The sequence below is a fragment of the Ahaetulla prasina genome, chromosome 15 (assembly GCF_028640845.1).
Source record: "Ahaetulla prasina isolate Xishuangbanna chromosome 15, ASM2864084v1, whole genome shotgun sequence".
Classification (NCBI taxonomy): Eukaryota; Metazoa; Chordata; class Lepidosauria; order Squamata; family Colubridae; genus Ahaetulla; species Ahaetulla prasina.
The window spans coordinates 15,414,142-15,432,384 of NC_080553.1; the positions used below are offsets into that span (position 1 = coordinate 15,414,142).

The 18,243-nt window shown below is 45.6% G+C and overlaps 1 protein-coding gene across 1 annotated transcript; it reads left to right on the top strand.

Annotated features, from left to right (window-relative positions):
* Nucleotides 1-1,077: 1,077 nt before the first annotated feature.
* On the top strand, nucleotides 1,078-16,444 carry NIPSNAP1 (nipsnap homolog 1). The gene is made up of 10 exons (XM_058158675.1): nucleotides 1,078-1,235; nucleotides 5,071-5,198; nucleotides 6,336-6,381; nucleotides 7,489-7,583; nucleotides 9,026-9,096; nucleotides 10,904-11,044; nucleotides 11,886-11,917; nucleotides 12,141-12,235; nucleotides 12,941-13,024; nucleotides 13,937-16,444. Exons 1-10 carry the CDS (start codon nucleotides 1,156-1,158, stop codon nucleotides 13,999-14,001), a joined length of 837 nt encoding a protein of 278 aa, XP_058014658.1. The 5' UTR covers nucleotides 1,078-1,155; the 3' UTR covers nucleotides 14,002-16,444.
* The last annotated feature ends 1,799 nt before the right edge of the window (nucleotides 16,445-18,243 follow it).

Below are 18,243 nucleotides of genomic sequence, written 5' to 3' on the forward strand. Positions count from 1 at the left end.
CTCAGAGAGTACAGTCTTCCTCCTCCTCCTCCTTCTCCTCCTCTCTGCAAACCCAACTCTCTTGTAGCAGTGTTGATGTTAGCTGGTACGGTCATGAAATGTCTCCAAGAAAACAGCCAAGCTCAGAGAGTACAGTTGTCTTCCTCCTCCTCCTCCTTCTCCTCCTCTCTGCAAACCCAACTCTCTTTTAGCACTGTTGATGTTAGCTAGTAGGGTCATGCAACGTCTCCAAGAAGACAGCCAAGCTCAGAGAGGACCACACAGTCATCTTCTCCTCCTCCTCCTCTTCCTCTCTTCTTCCTCTTCCTCCTCCTCCTCCTCCTCCCCCCTCCCCCATTCTCTTCTTGCACACGAAGCACCTGCAAGAAAGTCACCCAGCTCAGGGAGCCCCAAAGATCCCCACAGTCCCCCTTCCTCCTCCTCCTCCTCCCTGCAAACCCCTCTCCCTTCTAGCACTGTTGATGTTAGCTAGTAGGGTCATGCAACATCTGCAAGAAGACAACCAAGCTCAGAGAGGACCACACAGTCATCTTCTCCTCTTCCTCCTCCTCCCTCCCCCATCCTCTTCTTGCGCACGAAGCACCTGCAAGAAAGTCACCCCGCTCAGGGAGCCCCAAAGACCCCCACAGTCCCCCTTCCTCCTCCTCCTCCTCCTCCTTGCAAACCCCTCTCCCTTCTAGCACTGTTGATGTTAGCTAGTCCGGTTATGCAACATCTGCAAGAAGACAGCCAAGCTCAGAGAGGACCACACAGTCATCTTCTCCTCTTCCTCCTCCTCCTCCTCCTCCTCCCTCCCTCCCCCATTCTCTTCTTGCACACGAAGCACCTGCAAGAAAGTCACCCAGCTCGGGGAGCCCCAAAGACCCCCACAGTCCCCCTTCCTCCTCCTCCTCCTCTCTGCCAGCCCCTCTCCCCCTTTGCCCTGATGCCCTTCCCTAGTTGGGCAAGGAAACATCTGCCAGCCAACCTCCCAGCTGCAAACCTCAGCCGTCAGCCAGCCCAGCCCAGCCCAGAGGAGGGGAGGGGAGGGGAGGAAGGGTGGGCGGTGATGAGCCCCTCCCTCCCTTCCTCCGTCGCCCGCCCGGGTTGGCTGCCGCCCGGCCGCCCCGCTCGGTCCGCCCCGCTGGGTGGCTCGGCCCCGGCAGGAGAGCGAAGATGGCGACGCGGGCGGGCGGCTTCCCGGCCAGGCAGTGGCTGCGGGCGCTGCGCGGGGGAGACCCCCGGCCCGGAGCCCGGTGAGATTTTTTTTTCCCCTCCCCTCGCCTTCCTCTTCCTCCTCTCTTTCTTTTTCTCCTTCTTTCTTTCTTTCTTTCCCTCTTCCTCTATCTTTCTTTCTCCTCCTCTTTCTTTTTCTCCTTGCCTTCTTCCTCTTCCTCCCCTCCACCGCCTCCAGCAGCCCCTGCCCTGCCCTCCGCTCTCCTCCTCCTCTTTCTTTTTCTCCTCTTCTTCTTCCTTCCTCCTCCTCCTCTTCCTCTCTTTCTTTTTCTCCTTCTTTCTTTCTTTCCCTCTTCCTCTATCTTTCTTCTTCCTCCTCCTCTTTCTTTTCTCCTTCTCTTCTTTCTTTCTTCTTTCTTTTCTCCTCTCTTCTTTCTTTCTTTCCCTCTTCCTCTATCTTTCTTCTTGCTCCTTCTCTTTCTTTTTCTCCTTCTCTTCTTTCTTTCTTCTTTCTTTTTCTCCTCTCCTTCTTTCTTTCTTTCCATCTTCCTCTATCTTTCTTCTTCCTCCTTCTTTCTTTTTCTCCTCTTCTTCTTCCTTCCTCCCCCTCTTCTTTCTCTCTTTCTTTTTCTTCTTCCTTCTTTCTTTCCCTCTTCCTCTATCTTTCTTCTTCCTCCTCCTCTTTCTTTTTCTCCTTCTCTTTCTTTCTTCTTTCTTTCTTTCTTTCTTTCTTTCCTTCTTCCTCTTCCTCTTTTTCCTTTTTCTCCTCCTCTTCTGCTTTCTTCCTTTTTCTTTAAAACTTCCATCTTTCCATGACTCTTGGTGCGCCTTGTAGCTTCGGTATCGGTGGTGAGGTTGGTGGCTGCAAGAGGTTGGCGCAGAGGTTAGGTGGCGGCACTGCAGGCAAATTCTGCCCACAGCCAGGAAGTTCGATCCTGGTTGGCTCAAGGTTGACTCAGCCTTCCGTCCTTCCGAGGTCAGTAAAGGAGGACCCGGATTGTTGGGGTTTGCAAGAGGCTGACTCTGTAAATGGCTTAGAGGGGGCTGTAAAAGCACCATGAAGCGGTATATAAGTCTAAGGGCTATTGCTATTGCTTGCTTTGCTCTTTCTTTTTTTTCTTTTTTTTTCTTTTTTTCTTTCTTTCCTTTTTCCCTCCCTTTCTTTCTTTTTTCTTTCCTTCCTTCCCTCCCTCCCTCTTTCTTTCTTTCTTTCCTTCCTTCCCTCCCTTTCTTTCTTTCTTTCCTCCCTCCCTCCCTCCCTCTTCCTTTTTCTTTCTTTTTTCTTTCTTTCCTCCCTCCCTTTCTTTCTTCTTTCCTTCCTTCCTCTCCTCCCTCCCTCTTTTTTCTTCCTTTTTCTTTCTTTTTTCTTTCTTTCCTTTCTTCCCTCCCTTTCTTTCTTTCTTCCTTTCCTCCCTCTTTCTTTCTTTTTTCTTTCCTTCCTTCCTTACCTACCTCTTTCTTTTCTTCCCTCCCTCTTTCTTTCCTTCCTTCCTTCCTTCCTTCCTTCCTTCCTTCCTTCCTTCCCTTCCCTTTCCTGGAGGAAAGGTTGGTGAAAACAACAGAATTTCCTGAGACGGCAGAATCGACTTGTTTGATTAGGGGAAAGGCAACAACCTACATTTGTCAGCAAGCAGAAAGCTTGTATGGGCTTTTTGCTGAAAAAGGAGAAAAAAAATTGGACGTAGTTGGCTTGGGTGATTACAAAATGTAGAACACAGAGAGAAAGGGCCCACAATATGCCTCTACAGTGATACAATATAAATGCATTTATAATTCCTTTATAACTTTACTGTTCATTTTCTTCCTTTCTTTTTTCCCTTCGGTTTCTGTTTTGCTTGTTTTTTTTTTTTTAAAAACCTTCAATAAAAATAAACTAAAAATTTGTTAGTTAAACTAAAAATGTGTCAAATTGTACCCTATGACCATCATTTGTGTTGTAAATGTTGTACCTTGATGAAGGTATCTTTTCTTTTATGTACACTGAGAGCATCTGCACCAAGACAAATTCCTTGTGTGTCCAATCACACTTGGCCAATAAAAAAAGTCTATTCTATTCTATTCTATTCTATTCCATTCCATTCCATTCCATTCCATTCCATTCTATTCTAAAAAGAAAAAAAAACCTAGCTGTGCTTGAACTACAGCTCCCATCCTTCACCCAGGCAGCATGGTTGGGGGTAGCCCGGCTGTGGGTGATGGGTATTATTATCAAACCCAGTAGGGAAATACCGTTTTGGGGGGGGGTGGAATCAAATCAGAAATAAACTCTTTGCTCTTGAACGATAAGGAGAGGGTTGCTAACCAGGGATCTCAGGTTAGCCCGTTGAAAAGATTGTTTTCCAGGTATTTTCTGAAGTTAATGAGTGACCAGGATTGGAGCAAAGGTCTTGGTCAAATAAAACGGGGAAGGGGGATATTATTAGTAAAAGTTGATTGGTATATGCTGGATCACCGCTCTGGAAGGCTATTTTCATCGTGTGTGGGGTTTTTTTAGTCAGCTTGTTTTATCTAAAGAGAGGTAATAAGGAAAGGTTTGATAGCATTTGGTTTTCAAGAAAGTTTATATCTTATTACAGGAGGACTACAAAGAGAGAATAGAATAGAATAGAATAGAATAGAATAGAATAGAATAGAATAGAATAGAACAGAATTTAGAATTAGAATGAGAAAAGAAGGAAGGAGAATAGAATAGAATAGAATAGAATAGAATAAAAAAATAGAATAAAATAGAATAAAAACAGAATAGAATAAAAAATAGAATAGTATAAAATAGAATAAAAATAGAATAGAATAAAAAATAGAATATAAAATAGAATAAAAATAGAATAGAATTAAAAATAGAATAAAAATAGAATAGAATAAAAATAAAATAGAATAAAGAATAGAATAGAACAGAACAGAACAGAACAGAATAGAATAACAGAGTTGGAAGGAACCTCAGAGGTCTTCTAGTCCATCCCCCTGCTCAAACAGGAGACTCTATATATCATTTCAGACAATTAGTTGTCCAATCTCTTCTTAAAAACCTCCAGCGTTGGAGCCATTCACAACTTCTGGAGGCAAGTTGTTCCACAGATTAATTGTTCTGACTGTCAGGAAATTCCTCCTTCGTTCTAAGTTGCTTCTCTCCTTGATGAGTTTCCACCCATTGCTTCTTGTTCTACCCTCAGGTGCTTTGGAGAATAGCTTGACTCCCTCTTCTTTGTGGCAGCCCCTGAGATATTGGAACACTGCTATCATGTCTCCCCTGGTCCTTCTTTTCATTAAACTAGACATACCCAGTTCCTGCAACCGTTCTTCGTATGTTTGAGCCTCCAGCCGCCTTAATCCTCTTGGTTGCTCTTCTCTGCATTTTTTTCCCAGACTCTCTCAATATCTTTATTTATATCGCGGTGCGGCTGCAAGTATTCCAAATGGGATCTTAACTAAGGCTTGGTAAACCTGTAGTTCTTGGCAAGGTGAAATTGGCATCCCTTGGCAGAAAACCCCGCCGCCGTTTTAGCCTTCTGCCCGATACAGGATCGCTCAGCGGTCAACTTGAGCGGTCATCCTTGAAATCGAAATCCACCCGTCAAAATTAAAACGTCTCAGCTTCCTTAGGACCTTCCGCCGCGAACTTAAAACCTATTTATTTCGTATGGCTGGACTGGCCTGATTTTAAATTCTAAATTTAAATTTTAATTGAACTTTGATGGGTTTTAAATTTCTGTAATTTTTATGGGGTGTAATGTTATTTTTAAATTTTCTGGCAAATTTGAATCAGTTTTTTAAGGGTTGTTTTAATTATGGTGTATGTTTCTGTTTGTATTTTATTTGCCTGTTCACCGCCCTGAGTTCTTCGGGAGAAGGGCGGTATACAAATTAAAACATTATTATTATTATTATTTCTTTTTTTCTTTTCTTTTTTTTTTGCAGGGGTTATTCCAAAGATGCTGAAAGTAGCTGGTTCCGCTCGCTCTTCGTCCACAAAGTGGATCCCCGGAAAGACGCCCATTCCAACCTCCTGTCCAAGAAAGAGACCAACCACCTGTACAAGATCCAATGTGAGTTCCTTAAATTCCTAGATTTCTGGTTTTATTTTTTTTCCCTGGAGCAGTTTCAACCGCTACTGAAAGAGGTTTGGACTTCAACTCCCAGAATTCCCCAGGCTGGAAAGGGTCGAATATTAGCATGCCCGTCCCAGAGCTGAGCTCGCGTGCCCACTGATATGGCCACAAGGGCCACAGGTTCGCCATGACGGAGATCTACTATGTGGTGACCCAGGCCCAAGTAGGCAGTAGGAAACTCAGTAAAAACAAACAAACTTGATTCGAACAGCTGGGAATTACTTCATTCTCGGCGTCGTTCAATTCAAATTAAAGCGAATTCCTCCCAACACAAATTCCTCAGTCCTCTCACCAACCTTGGTCCCAACTGCCAAAGGCCTTTCTTGGCAAAAGTTCAGAAGACACCGATACAAAAATAAATGCAAGAAGACGAAGCTATCAACGTTGTTTTCCAGCAAAGCGCCCAAACGCCGTTGCTGATCTTTTAAGCCTTATGAGAGGGGCCAATCATCTCTTGGCCTTACTCCTGAGTCGTCCTCTTTGCTTGAGCTGCTCTTGCCTTCTGGGAGCTCTTCTCATGCGTGCATTAGGAACAGGCTCCTCCTGTTCCTCTGCCTCACTACTGTCAGCCTCTGGAGGCTCCGGAGTCCGCACATCACTCCCTAATGGTCCTGGCTCTACCTCTTCCTCAGACGCAGAGCCCTCATCCGGGCCTTCCCCAACCTCCAGGACTGGCCCATGTTCCTCCTCAGCCTCATCGCTGTCTGACTCCATTGCCAGGTCCGCAGGCTGCTGGCGGACCACAACATACTAATCCGGCAATGTCGTAAATTGGCTGTTTAAGCGAATACACACATCGTATTAAGCCAAGGTTTATTTAATCCAGGTCTGTTAAATAAACCACGACTGCTAGAGTTCGTGCGGCATGCAAACCCAAAATCAAACCCAAGAATGCACTGCAGTAGGTGAGACCTTTGCAAAGAGGCTGGTTTTTTTCCTCCCAGTGCTGCGATTACTGGAGGAAGTTGTTTGAAGTTGCCAGTTAATTTGCTGCGATTCACTTCCTCTCCCTTTTCTTTCGGGCTGTTCCCTCCTGCTTTCCTTCAAACCGGTGTTTCTTTCTCTCGTTTCCAGTCCACAATGTGAAGCCCGAATGCTTGGACGCCTACAACAAACTCGCGTAAGGATCAACCTATCTTTGTTTTTTCATGGTTTAGTAAACCAAAATGTATTTTTCTTTTAATGGGCCTGTTTGGGTAGCCCCACAATATTGCGCTGTGCGTTTTGATAAATAAAGACGCAGCGCTTGGAATGCAGAATTGCAGGCTAACTCTGCCAACTGCCAGGAAGTTCGATCCTGACCGGCTCAAGGTTGACTCAGCCTTCCTCCCTCCCTCCGTCCCTCCTTCCTGTGCAGTAGTTAGAAAGGAGTATTGCAGGCTAATTCTGCCCACTGCCAGCAGTTTGATCCTGACCTGCTCAAGGTTGACTCAGCCTTCCTGCCTGCCTGCCTTCCTCCCTCCCTCCCTTCCTGTGCAGTAGTTAGAAAGGAGTATTGCAGGCTAATTCTGCCCACTGCCAGCAGTTTGATCCTGACCTGTTCAAGGTTGACTCAGCCTTCCTTCCTTCCTTCCTTCCTTCCTTCCTTCCCTCCCTCCCTCCTTTCCTGTGCAGTAGTTAGAAAGGAGTATTGCAGGCTAATTCTGCCCACTGCCAGCAGTTCGATCCTGACCGGCTCAAGGTTGACTCAGCCTTCCTGCCTGCCTGCCTTCCTCCCTCCCTCCCTTCCTGTGCAGTAGTTGGAAAGGAGTATTGCAGGCTAATTCTGCCCACTGCCAGCAGTTCGATCCTGACCTGCTCAAGGTTGACTCAGCCTTCCGTCCTTCCGAGGTGGGTAAAATGAGGAGCAAGATTGTTGGGGGCAAGAGGCTGACTCTGTAAACAGCTTAGAGAGGGCTGTAAAAGCACTGTGAAGCGGTCTATAAGTCTAAGGGCTATTGCTATTGCATTTATTCCTGAGCAGCCAACAATATCAGCAAAAGAAGCATCGGTTGGTCCAAGGGAAATATTTTGGATTCAAATAATTGCATTCAAATGACTCAGTTTCCCTTGGACCAACCAACGCATCCTTCGCTGTTTGTTAGCCCCCAGTGTGCATTCGGTAACGTGCAAAGCGAGGGGAGGGGAGGCTCAACGTTTAGCAGCACCGCAATCCTGAAATTCTCCATTATTCTACAAATATTTGGCTTTCTGGGCCCTCTTGTTAATTTTGGGCCTTTCTTTGCAGGGAGGAAGTCCTTCCCAAGCTACATTCCGACTCCGGGTATCCGTGTGAACTGGTTGGCAACTGGAATACCTGGTACGGCGATCAGGACCAGGCAGGTGAGAAGGTGGGGCAGGCAGGTGATTGGAGCTGCGTGAAGGGCACTGTACAGGACCCAGTCCTCACCTAACGACCCTGGGCTTAGTGACTGTTCGTGGTTACGAACGGTGCTGCGAAACGGTGATTTAAGGCCAGTCCTCAGACTGACAACACGGTCACAGCCATCCCTGTGGTCATAGGGTTGCAATCCAAGCACCTGGCAACCGTCCTGCGTTTACGACGGTCGCAGTGTGTGTTTCCCCCCCCCTGCCCCCGCCCCCGGTTGCCATTTGCGGCTTCCCAACCGAGTTCCCATGAGCAAAATCAGCGGGGAAGCCGATAGAGAAGATGGCCACAGTCATAGTGATGGGATGTGTTGCTTAGTGACCTTGGGGGCTCGCTTAACGACCGCAGCAGAGGCAAAGCTCGTAATGTGGGGTGCAGTCACCAGATGCCTCACGAAATCACCATGTCACTTAACAGCAAGATTTCCAATCCCTCTTATGGTTATAAGTCAAGGACTGTTTGTACTGTTTTCTATTGATTTTTCTGCTGATTCTTCTATTGATTCTTCTACTGATTCTTCTGAGTTTTCTATTACTTTCTACTGATTTTCTACTGATTTTTCTACTAATTCTTCTGATTTTTCTACTGATTCTTCTATTGATTCTTCTATTGATTTTTCTAGTGATTCTTCTATTGATTTTTCTACTGATTTTCTACTGATTCTTCTACCGATTTTTCTACTGATTCTTCTGAGTTTTCTATTACTTTCTACTGATTTTCTACTGATTTTTCTACTAATTCTTCTGATTTTTCTACTGATTTTCTACTGATTCTTCTACCGATTTTTCTACTGATTTTTCTACTGATTTTTCTACTGATTCTTCTGAGTTTTCTGCTGATTCTTCTGAGTTTTCTATTACTTTCTACTGATTTTTCTACTAATTCTTCTGATTTTTCTACTGATTCTTCTATTGATTCTTCTATTGATTTTTCTAGTGATTCTTCTATTGATTTTTCTACTGATTTTCTACTGATTCTTCTACTGATTTTTCTACTGATTCTTCTGAGTTTTCTACTGATTCTTCTGAGTTTTTTATTACTTTCTACTGATTTTCTACTGATTTTTCTACTAATTCTTCTGATTTTTCTACTGATTTTCTACTGATTCTTCTACGGATTTTTCTACTGATTCTTCTATTGATTCTTCTATTGATTTTTCTAGTGATTCTTCTATTGATTTTTCTACTGATTCTTCTACTGACTTTCACTGAGTTTTCACCGTGAACAACGGTCATAAACTCACTCTTTTCCGTGTCGTTGTAAGTTCAAATGCAAACTTTGTAAGCTGAGGATCACCTTTACCGTAGGACAACGCAGCTCAAAGCTCGCTTACATTTTATATCGACTCCTTCTCTTCGGGGCTCTATAAGACACAGAATCTTTTGTCTCCCTGCAGTTCACATCTGGAGATTCGTCGGCGGCTACTCAGCCCTCATGGAGTCCATGAACAAGCTGAGGGAGAATCAGGTATTTGGGGTGCCCCCCTCACACCCCTGTTTTTGCTGGTGCAACAGGTTGCCATGCTGTTCGAATACCTGTTATTTATTTATTTGTTAAAGTTATACGTGTCAAACACGGGGGAACATCCGGTGAGTCCGACAGTTCAAATAAGATATAAAGGTTTATTGCAAGCTTAAGCTCGCGACAAGAACCTGAACTACTAACGGTCAAGGGAAATGAGCGGGAGATAAGACTAGAAAGGAATTCAAGATCTCTGATGAGCACGCAGAGATTCATGACTGATGATGTGTTTGACCCTCCCTCCCTCCCTCGGCCTCAACCTGTTCGTCTCCTACAATATGCTGCCTATCTCACTGTGGGGCTTCAGGGAGTCCTCGACTTATGACCACAATTGAGTCCAAAATTTAGGTTGCTAAGTGAAACATTTGTTACGTGGGTTTGCTCCGTTTTGCAAACTTTTCCTGCCACGATTGTCAAGTGAACCGTTGTGTTTGTTCCTGTTAGTAACACGGTTGTTAAATGAATCTGGCTTCCCCACTGATTTTGCTTGTCGGAAGGTGGCACAAGCGGATCAGGTGATCCCCGGCACGTGGCAACCGTCGTAAATACGAACCCGTTGCCAAGCATCTGAATTTTGATCATGTGACCGTGGGGATGCTGCAATGGTCGTTAAGTGTGAAAAACGGGTCATAAGGCACTTTTTAAAGCGCCGTCGCAACTTGGAACGGTCACTAAATGAACTGCTGTAAGTCGAGGACTGCAACAAATTTTAATTTGTTAAAATTATATGTGTCAAGTGCCGGGGACATGAGGAGAGTCCAGCAGTTCAAACGTTTTATTGCAAGCTTAAGCTCGCTACAAGAATCTGAACTACTAAAGGTCAAGGGAAATGAGCGGGAGATAAGACTAGAAAGGAATTCAAGATCCCTGGTGAGCACACAAGGATTCATGACCGATGATTGCAAGCTTAAGCTCGCTACAAGAATCTGAACTACTAACGGTCAAGGGAAATGAGCGGGAGATAAGACTAGAAAGGAATTCAAGATCTCTGGTGAGCACACAAGGATTCATGACCGATGATTGCAAGCTTAAGCTCGCTACAAGAATCTGAACTACTAACAGTCAAGGGAAATGAGCGGGAGATAAGACTAAAAAGGAATTCAAGATCTCTGGTGAGCACACAATCATGACCGATGATTGCAAGCTTAAGCTTGCAACAACAACCTGAACTACTAACAGTCAAGGGAAATGAGCGGGAGATAAGAATAGAAGGAAATTCAGGAGGGGCTGGATTAAATCTCTGGTGAGCGCACAGGGATTCATGGCTAATGACGTGTTTGACCCCACCTCCCTCGGGCTCAGCCTGCTCATCTCCTACACGGTGCTGCCTGTCTCCCTGGGTGAGGGGGGCTATTCTAGGCAGCTTATCATTGGCCAGTTGATGCCGCACAACCCAGCGTTCGCTTCCAGAAGAGGCCACAGAGCTGAGTGGCTAGAGCAGGGGTCTCCAAACTTGGCAACTTTAAGACCTGGGCAGTAGTGGTATTCACTTACCTTCACTACCATGATGACGTCCGGGCGGCTGGGTTATGCCTCCTAACACCACCACTACTGGTTCGCCCGAACCGGAGTGAACCAGTAGAAGCCCACCCCTGGGCCTGTGGACTTCAGTTCCTACAATTCCTCAGCCAGCCACCATCCCCGTTTCCTAGCCGAGTTTCTGGAAACAATTCTGACTTTGAGGAAAAAACCGACAGCCATTCGGCTGCCTCCTTTCTGCCCTCTGACCTCTTTGCTTCTTCTGTTCCGGCAGGAATATTTACAATTCCGTAAAGAGAGGAGTCAGATGCTCCATTCCCGAAGGAACCAGCTGCTCCTGGAGTTCAGTTTTTGGAATGAGCCTCTGCCCCGCGCCGGGCCCAACATCTACGAGCTGCGAACCTACAAGTTGAAGGTATATATCTCTTTGCAAGGTATCTTTAAGAAAGTGACCTTCTTCTGCAGAGAAGGCATTTGATAACGTGAACTGGCGATGTATGATAGAACAGTTACAGATGGTGGAGTTTGGGGAGAGAGTCATAAATAGGATAAAGACAATTTATAAAAAGCAATCGGCAGAAATAATGACAACCGGAGAGATGACAGAAAAAGTGAATATAACGAAAGGCACAAGGCAAGAATGTCCACGGTCGCCCTTGTTATTTGAATTAACGTTAGAAGTGTTAAATAGAAATATAAGAAGAAATAAAAGGAATGAAAATCAAGAGAGAAGAATACAAATTACAAGCCTTTGCAGATGATTTAGTTTTTATATGGGAAGAGCCTCAAATAACAGGCCCCAAACTGTTAGAACAAAGAGTATGGAGAAGTTGCAGGTCTAAAAATAAATAAAGACAAAACAAAAATATAACAGAAAACCAGGAAAGAGAATTCACTGGGAGACTGTGAGTTCTAGTTCCACCTTAGACATGAAAGCCAGCTGGGTGACTTTGGACCAATAGCAGCAGGCTGTGAGTTCTAATTTTGCCCTTAGGCATATAAACAGGCTGGGTGACTTTGGGCCAGTCCCTCAACCCACCTCACAGGGTTGTCGTGGCGGGGCAAATAGGAGGAGGAAGGCATATTCTATATGTTCCCCGCCCTTGAGTTATTTATAAAGTCATGAAGGAGGGATAGCAATGTAATTAATTCATTTCCTGACCCAATCGGTATAAAGGCTTAGGTTTGCCAAATTGGGTGCCATCAATCTTTGAAAACCATCTTCTGCAATTTTGTTTTTTCTTTTTGACTTTTAGCCGGGGACCATGATTGAATGGGGAAACAACTGGTAAGCCAGAAAGCCGCTCACACGGTGTTAAAAGTCCCAATTCCTCCAAAAAGTCGGTTATAAGGGAGAAAGGAATGAATGCTGTCTATTGTTATACAAGTGGGGGCCAAAGCTTGTTTGCTTTTCACCCCTGTAAGAATGCCTCCACATTGTGGGAGCACTGGCAATATTAATTATTAGCACCCGTGTTTCTTCATCTCTCTCTTTTTCTCTGTCGGCGCAGGGCTCGGGCAATTAAACATCGTCAAGATAACCAGGAAGCGGTGGGCGGCTTTTTCTCCCAAATTGGAGAGCTATACATCGTACATCACTTATGGGGTAGGTACTCTCGAAACCCGTTGTTCTGTAGAGCAAGGGTCTCCAACCCTTGGCAACTTTTGAGCCTGGCGGATTTCAACTCCCAGAATTCCTCGTGCTGGCTGGGGCATTCTGGGAGTTGAAGTCCACCTAACTTCCAAGTGGCCAAAGTTGAGAAAGATTTGCAATCAGGAATATCTTCTCCAATCTGTTTCCCATTTCCAGATGGGACCAAAATGGGGCTTTTCTCTCTCCCCCACCTCCATTTGCAGCTCTCAGAGGTGGGTCCCAGTTGAGAAATGGAGGTCCAAGATAAACATGACTTTGGGCCAATCGCTAGGAGGCAGTGAGTTCAGTCCCGCCTTAGGCATGAAAGCCAGCTGGGTGACTGGGCCAATCACCAGGAGACAGTGAGTTCTAGTCCCACCTTAGGCATGAAAGCCAGTTGGGTGACTGGGCCAATCACTAGGAGACAGTGAGTTCTAGTCCCGCCTTAGGCATGAAAGCCAGCTCGGTGACTGGGCCAATCACTAGGAGACAGTGAGTTCTAGTCCCGCCTTAGGCATGAAAGCCAGCTGGGTGACTTTAGGCCAATCACCAGGAGACTGGGAGTTCTAGTCCCGCCTTAGGCATGAAAGCCAGCTGGGTGACTTTAGGCCAATCACCAGGAGACAGTGAGTTCTAGTCCCAGGGCTTTGCAAGATGATGTTTTTGGTCTCTTTGCAGCCTACAGAGATCTGCAATCTCGAGAGGAGACGCGGAACGCTGCCTGGAGGAAGCGAGGATGGGATGAAAATGTTTATTACACAGGTCAGGACCTTTTGAAGAGGGTCTGCTGGAAAATTGTGGCGGCTTCGATGCGCCGATCACTGCTGAGCTGGTGCTGCAATCACATGGCCTGTGTTTCCAGTATTCTGTGACAGTTTCCCAGTCAATCTTGCAATCCCTTGCTACCTTCCCCATTCAGCTGCAGCCACTCAACTTGCCTAAGAGGGAGGGAGGGAGGGGGAAGGAAGAAAGGGAGGGAAGGAAGGAAGGAAGGAAGGAAGGAAGGAAGGAAGGAAGGAAGATGAGGGAGGAAGGAAGGAAGGAAATGAGAGAAGAAAAAAGGAGGGAGGAAGGAAGGAAGGAAAGGAGAGAAGAAAAAAGAGGGAGGAAGGAAAGGAAAGGAAAAAAGGAGGAAGGAAGAAAAGGAGAGAAAAAAGGAGGGAGGGAGGAAGGAAGGAGAGAAGAAAAAGATGGGAGGGAGGAGAGAAGAAAAAGATGGGAAGGAAGAAGGAAGAAAAAGATGAGAAGGGAAGAAGGAAGGAAGGAAGGAGAAGAAAAAGATGAGAAGGGAGGGAGGAAGGAAGGAGAGGAAGGAAGGAAGGAAGGAGGAGGGAGGGAGGAAGGAAGAGAAGAAAAGAGGGAGGAGGAGGGAGGGATGGAGGAAGGAGAAGAAAAAGATGGGGAGGAAGGAAGGAAGAGAAGAAAAAAGAGGGAGGGAGGGAAGAAGGAAAGGAAAGGAAAAAAGGAGGGAGGAAGGAAGGAAGGAGAGAAGAAAAGAGATAAGGGATGGAGGGAAGAAGGAAAGGAGAGAAGAAAAAAGATGGGGAGGGAGGAGAGAAGAAAAAAAGGAGGGAGGGAAGAAGGAAGGAAGGAGAGAAGAAAAAAAGATGAGAAGGGATTTCCCAAGATACTGTCTCACTCTGTGACGCTTTGAATGTCCTTCTGTGTTGGCAGTTCCTCTCGTTCGGAGCATGGAATCCAGAATCATGATCCCATTGAAGATTTCCCCGTTGCAGTGACCCGTCTTCCCTGGGCAGCGCAAGGCTCAGCCGTTACCCAAGAGAAGAAGGGAAAAAAAAAATTCGTTACATTTCCTCCCCAGTCCCTCTAATAATCTTCGTTACATCCCGATTTTCTAACGTTTTCTGCTTTGTATAGAGCTGGGTTGCTCCACCTAGAGTGCTTGTGCGGACTTCAACTCCCAGAATTCCCCAGCTAGCACGCTTTCAAGAAAGCAGGAACTTCAACTCCCACAATTCCTGAGTCGGCGTGGCCGGCCGGGCAATCCTGGGAGTCAAAAGTCCGCACAACTTAAAGCGTCACGGATCCCCGACTCCCTGACCACAGCCTATTTGTAACCGGGCCGCGGGCCGGCGCACGCACACACACACACAGCTCAACTCGTGCGTGCGGTGGGCCAGTGTGCGTACACACACAATTGAGCTGCCTGTGTATGCGTGTGCATGCTACCCCACCACTCACGTGGCCCGGTTCCGGGAGTGAAATGCTACCGGTTCGGACTGGTTCTCCCGAACCGGTAGTAATAAAAGGTACCGGTTTGGGTGAACCGGTAGTAAAAAAAAAATAATGCTACCAGTTCGGGCAAACCGGTATTTCTGATGATCAGCTGTGCCGCGCGATGTCTGTTCGCTAGAAAGCAGGAAATCCTGCCAATCTAAAATAGTGCGGCACAGCTGTTCCCGCTTCCCTCGCTGTTCTACTTACTTTAGAAAAAGGTGCTTAATCCTCCTTTTTCAGCACTGCGCTGTGCCTGCATGTTTGGCGTTCACACACCGCGCATGCGTGCACAAAAAGAACCAGTAGTGAAGTGAAGAGGTAGCAGATTTCAGAGCATTTCACCCTTGCCTGGTTCCCCTCTTTCTCCACCATCCCAAGCCGGGCCGCCAAGTTGCAAAAATCGGGGACCGCTGCCCTAGGTTGAGAAACACTTATCTAGAGAGATTTCTGTCCTTTTTTTTTTTAATCATTCCATTCTATTTTTTTCTTCCTGCCAACATGTTAATTTCCAACCTTAGCGGTGAGTCCTGCTCTTGTTTCTTCAGAGAAAGAGGAAAATCAAATATTTGACCAATGGCCATTGTTACACCTTGACAGTTGTCCTTGGTGTCGGCGGTGAGGGATGGATGCTTTTTAAAAAATGTTAGGTACCGGTTTCTCTTGCCTAGCGTCCGGCCTCTTTCCTGGAGGGGGGAGGCGAGCCCCTCCCCACCCACCCACCCAGCCTCCTTTTAAGAAGGATGAGCATTCTGCCATTTGGGAGCATGGATGTGGGCTAGCCATCGCTGCGGATGTTCCTGGCAGGCGTGTGAGATGGAGCCACGTAAAGAGAATGGATGATGACAGTAGCGATAATAATAATAATAAAAGTCTGCTTTTCAAGGGCCGTGCGACCTGCCTTATTGCACATGTAAATTAAATGTTTAACATACTGATCTGAGATGCGCTGTTAAGGATTTAGGATTGAGAGGTTGGGGCAGAAGCTGTTGTGACCGGGGCCCGAGTAGGTAGTAGGAAACTCAGTCTGTGAAGAAACGAACAAACTTTATGCGAACAGCTGAGAATGACTTCATTCTCAGCGTCGTTCAACGCAAATTAAAACAAATTCCTCCCAACACAAATTCCTCAGTTATCTCACAAACCTTGGTCCAATTAGGCAAACTGCCAAAGGCCTTTCTTGGCAAACGTTCAGAAGTCACAAAAATAAAGGCAAGATGTAGACGAGGCAGAAGGCAAAGCTACCAATGTAGGGCCTCTGGTGGCTCAGCAGACTAAGTCTGTTATTAACAGCAGCTGCTTGCAATTACTGCAGGTTCAAGTCCCACCAGGCCCAAGGTTGACTCAGCCTTCCATCCTTTCTAAGGTCGGTAAAATGAGGACCCAGATTGTTGGGGGCAATAAAAGTTGACTTTATATATAATATACAAATGGATGAAGACTGTTGCTTAATACTGTGTAAGCTGCCCTGAGTCTTCGGAGAAGGGCGGGATATAAATGCAAATTTAAAAAAAACAAAAAACGTTGTTTTCCGGCAAAGCCCAAACGCCATTGATGGTCTGTTTAAAGCCTTATGGGTTTTAAGCTCTGTTGGGGATCTTCTTTTCTGAAGCTCTGAAGCTTCTTTTAGCCTCTGAAACCTCAGTTTGAGAAGCTGGGTAGGGCTGCATTCAGAGTATAAGACACACCCAGATTTTCACCCTCTTTTTTGGGGGAGAAAAGGTGCCTCTTATACTCCAAAAAAATACGGAAACCTGTGGAACAGCTTGCCACCGGAAACTGTGGGTGGTCCATCACTGGAGGTTTTCAAAGGTATAATGAGGACCCAGATTGTTGGGGGCAATAAAAGTTGACTTTGTGTATAATATACAAATGGATGAAGACTATTGCTTAACACAGTGTAAGCCGCCCTGAGTCTTCGGAGAAGGGCGGGATATAAATGCAAATTTTAAAAAAATTAACCAAATGTCAACGCAAGAGGCATCTTCGGGGTGCACGCTAACCTATGACAATGATCCTTGTTCCCTCTTTGTGCTTGGTTAAGTGCTTGGTCAGCAGAGGAGCCAAAGTCTCAAACCTCAAGGGCTTGCTTGCTGCACTTTGCCTGATCTCGTCCTCCTTCGAAACCTTGATTTCTTTTCTTTTAAAAATAGAATAAAATAAAATAAAATAAATGTTCGGTGCTGGGCAAACCGGTTGTTAAATTATGTTTAAATTATGATCACCTTCCTTGGACTGCAGATATTCAGACGGGGCTGGATGCCCAAACCTGGCACGCTTGAATCTTGAGTCTTGCACAGACCAGGGGTGAGATTAGATGACCTCCACACTCCTCTCCAGCTCTCTTGATTCTAAATACGGCAACAGGTGGAAACACAAATAGGGGCCATTTCTAGACTATTTATTTCTAGACTTTAAGCAAGGAAAGCTGCTCCTCTCGGTAAAAACGGAGAGGGTTTTTTATCAGCGGCTGACTTTTGAGTTCTGGACCGTGGCCAGATTGGAGAAAGAAAGGGGGGGGGAGAAAAGGAAGCAGAACTTTGAAATCCTCCCCTCTTATCTAATCCAGAAATCAAGCAAAAGGACAAAGATGACAAGGAGTTTTTTTTGCAATCTTTCAAGCCTGATTGCGCTGCAAACCTCGGCAATTCGATCACCCCATTTTTCGTGGAAGTAAAAAAAAATAAATCCTCTTCTTGGTTCATTTCATCCAGCGAATTTCTCCAAGTGCAAACAGTTTCCAGGCTTCCAGAACTTAATAAATAACACTCCTGTTGAAGAGGTGAAGATCTCGCTAGGGACAGAAACTTTGCTGCGCTGGAGAAAATCTTGTTTATTTTTATTTTTTTATTTTTGCCTTTTGCTCGTTTGCCTGCTGTGAAAAAACGTGTGAGGTTCTTGCAGGGTGCTAAAAAAAAACAACCTTGCAGAATGCAGTTAGAAAAACAGGATAACCCTGTTTCTCCGGTCAGCCTTCCTATAACTTGCAATCAGATGGCAAATCAAATGCTGCTTTATTACAGGAGACGCACACAGACACAAACTGGAAAAAGTCTGTTGTTGATTTGCATCGAAGCTCGGATTTCAGAGCCAGCAAGAAAGTTTTGTCTGCTTTCTCCTTTGTTTTCAAAAAAACTCTGAAAGGCTGTTAAACGTTTTCCGGGCCCTATGGAATGCAGAGCAATGACGACGCAGCCTGACATTCTCTACCCAAATGGCTGGAAGGAGAATTTGGATCCAGCTGTAGAATCACACTGGAGGACTATATCCCTGGGAAAAGAAAGTATAAAACCCAAGCACACAGAATATAGAACAACATATATATAGAATAATATAGAATAAGCTTGATGGACATTACCTTACAGATGACCCCCACCCCGTTAAAGACCTTGGAGTCTTCATATCCAATGATCTAAGTGCCAAAGCCCACTGCAACTACATCGCCAAAAAGGCTCTAAGAGTTGTAAACTTAATCTTGCATAGCTTCTTCTCCAGAAACACTACACTACTAACCAGAGCATATAAAACATTTACTAGACCAATTCTTGAATACAGCTCGCCTGTCGGGAACCCACACCTCATTTCGGACATTAATACAATTGAACGTGTCCAGAAATATTTTACAAGAAGTGGTCTCCGCTCCTCTGAATACAACAAAATACCTTATGCCACCAGACTTGAAATCCTGGGTTTAGAAAATTTAGAACTACGCCACCTTCGACATGACGTGAGTTTAACTCATAGAA

Bases quoted from the DNA above. Each gene is read 5' to 3' on its own strand.
- NIPSNAP1 (XM_058158675.1), top strand. From the start codon at position 1,156: ATGGCGACGCGGGCGGGCGGCTTCCCGGCCAGGCAGTGGCTGCGGGCG. The intron at 11,918-12,140 runs GTAAGCCAGAAA...CTGTCGGCGCAG, and splicing joins ATTGAATGGGGAAACAACTG to GGCTCGGGCAATTAAACATC. The intron at 12,236-12,940 runs GTAGGTACTCTC...GTCTCTTTGCAG, and splicing joins CATCGTACATCACTTATGGG to CCTACAGAGATCTGCAATCT.